Consider the following 2,667-nt stretch of genomic DNA (forward strand, 5'->3'; position numbering starts at 1 on the left):
CAAATCCCCACAGTACACCTGAAGCGCCACTTCATGTTCCGCAACCACCTGTGCCTCGCCTTCGAGCTGCTCTCCTACAACCTCTACGACCTCCTCCGCAACACCAACTTCCGCGGCGTTTCCCTCAACCTCACCCGGAAATTCGCACAGCAGCTTTGCGCCGCTCTCCTTTTCCTGGCCACCCCGGAACTCAGCATCATCCACTGCGACCTCAAACCCGAGAACATCCTCCTCTGCAACCCCAAACGCAGCGCCATCAAAATCGTCGACTTCGGCAGCTCCTGTCAGCTGGGCCAGAGGGTGAGGGCTTAAGCCACGCCCCCCTCGCTCGAAAGCCACGCCCACTTTCATTTAGACCACGCCCATTTAGGCCACGCCTCCCCTTTCATCTAAACCACGCCCCCCTTTGAACAGGCCACGCCCTTTTTGCATACAGGCCATACCCCTCTTTTATTTCGGGCCCTTCCATTCAGGCCACACCCCCTTCTGCACGCAGACCACGCCCCCTTCAAATAAGGCCACACCTCCCATCCGTGCAGGCCACGCCCCCTTATCCATGCAGGTCACACTCCCTTCAAATAAGGCCACATACCCTTTCCATCCGGGCCACGATCCTCCCCCACGCAGGCCACGCCCCCTTCAATTCAGACCACTCCCCTCTCCATTCTGGCCACACCCCTTCCATTGAGGCACACCCCTTTTGCACACAGGCCACGCCTGCTTCCATTGAGGCCACGCCCTCTTTCGACTCAGGCCACGCTCCCATCAACACAGGCTCCACCCCCTTCTTCAGTTGAACCACGCCCCTCCCATTCTACCTGTGCCACGCCCCTTCCATTTAGGCCACTCCCCTTTTCTTTCATGCCATGCCCCCCCCTTTCCACTCAGGCCACGCCCCATTCAACGCGCAACCCGTCCCTTCCATTCAGGCCACACCTTCTTTCCACTCTAACCACGCCCCCTTCAGTACAGACCACAGCCTCTCCCTCCAGGCCACGCCCCCGCTTCCATTTCATTTAAACCATGCTCCCCTTCAGTTTAGGCCCTGCCCCCTTTCGCACATATCTTGACCCTCTTTCCATTTAGGCCACGCCCTCTTTTCTTCCAAACCATGCCTGCTTGTCATTCAGGCCACACCCCTTTCTTCAAGCCACACCCAATCGTTTGGCTTCGCCCCCCTCCCACCGCATTGGGAGAGCCTGTAGGGCTAAGCCACGCCCACAAATGCAAATTTGTACCCCATTAAGCCCCACCCACTTTGCTGCTTAGCCCCACCTCCTTTCCTTTGCCCCCTCCCCCTTTCTAGCAAAGCTGTGCTTCTCTAAGCCTTGTCCACTGCTTGGATGAAGCCCCGCCCACTCCCCTGCTCTGGCCACGCCTACTGCTGAGCGGCTGCGCCCCCTTTTAAAGGCACAGACACCCCTTAAACGATCCTCCCACTCTTTTCACCTCCAATGCAGAGGGGTGAAAGGGGGTTGAGCCCCCCCCCCTCCCACCTGACCCTTCACCCCTCCCATTGCAGATCTACCAGTACATCCAGAGCCGTTTCTACCGCTCACCTGAGGTGCTGCTGGGGCTGCCTTATGACCTGGCCATCGACATGTGGTCTCTGGGCTGCATCCTGGTGGAGATGCACACAGGGGAACCCCTTTTCAGTGGTTCCAATGAGGTGGGCGGGGCTTAGGGCCTGGTGGGAGGGGCTTAAGGTGGCGGTGGGAGGGGCTTTGCGGGGGCTGGGGCTGGTTTTGTAGGGTGTGGGGTGGTGTCCCTTTAAGAGTTGCGGTGCGCTGTCCCTTTAAGAGCTGTGGTGCGGGTGGCCTTGTGGGCAAGGAGGCGTGGCACATATTAATGAGGTGGGAGGGGCTTTGCTACAGTCCCGGTGCTGTCAATGGGGTGGGCGGGGCTTGTGCACAAAGGGGGCGGGGCTTAGGTTGCTCTATGTCACTCAGGGCAGGCTGAGAAGTGAATGGTGCCCTATAGGGGAACATTGGGGTGGTCCCTGTAGGGTCAAGAGGGCTTGGGGACCCTAGGGACGTTGCCTATAGGGTCAGGGTGGGCTTGGGGTGCACAGGATGTTGTCTGTATGGTCAGGGTGGTCTTGGGAACCTCAGCGGTGTCCCTTATAGGGTCAGGGTGGGCTTGGGGACCCCAGGACGTCCCCTATAGGGTCAGGGTGGGCTTGGAGACCCCAGGGGTGTCCCTTATAGAGTCAGGGTGGGCATGGGGACCCCAGGGTTGTCCCCTATGGGGTCAAGGTGGCCTTGGGGACCCCAGGGTTGTCCCTTATAGGGTCAGGGTGACTTTGGGGATCTCCCCCCACCCCATACCCCCAGGCCGACCAGATGAACCGCATTGTGGAGGTGCTGGGGTTGCCCCCACCCCATATGTTGGAACAAGCCCCAAAAGCCCGAAAATATTTTGAGAAGCTGCCAGAAGGGGGCTGGGCCCTCAAAAGGAACAAGGAGACCAAGAAGGTGAGCGGGGTGCTGCCCAGTATGGACCAGTAACCTCCCAGTATGGACCAGTACCCCCCCAGTACGGACCAGTTGCCACCTTAAACCTGCCGGATTCCTGAAATGAACCCCAAAATCCTACAGATTTGCCCTTATAAGAACACCTAAATCCCGTTCCCTGCTCCAGAGCCACCCAAAGACCCCCCAAACCCCC

The 2,667-nt window shown here is 59.1% G+C and overlaps 1 protein-coding gene across 1 annotated transcript in view; it reads left to right on the forward strand.

Annotated features, from left to right (window-relative positions):
* Positions 1–2,667, forward strand: part of LOC104915877 (dual specificity tyrosine-phosphorylation-regulated kinase 1B-like) — a gene marked incomplete at its 5' end in the record, with an annotated part of 24,705 nt that overhangs the window by 19,250 nt on the left and 2,788 nt on the right. The window contains 3 exons of the mRNA XM_019611077.1: positions 2–300; positions 1,523–1,669; positions 2,334–2,474. Coding sequence (XP_019466622.1) covers positions 2–300; positions 1,523–1,669; positions 2,334–2,474 — 587 coding nt within the window. The remainder of the gene's footprint in view (position 1; positions 301–1,522; positions 1,670–2,333; positions 2,475–2,667) is intronic.

Source organism: Meleagris gallopavo, unplaced genomic scaffold, assembly GCF_000146605.3.
Source record: "Meleagris gallopavo isolate NT-WF06-2002-E0010 breed Aviagen turkey brand Nicholas breeding stock unplaced genomic scaffold, Turkey_5.1 ChrUn_random_7180001857057, whole genome shotgun sequence".
In the NCBI taxonomy this organism is placed as follows: domain Eukaryota; kingdom Metazoa; phylum Chordata; class Aves; order Galliformes; family Phasianidae; genus Meleagris; species Meleagris gallopavo.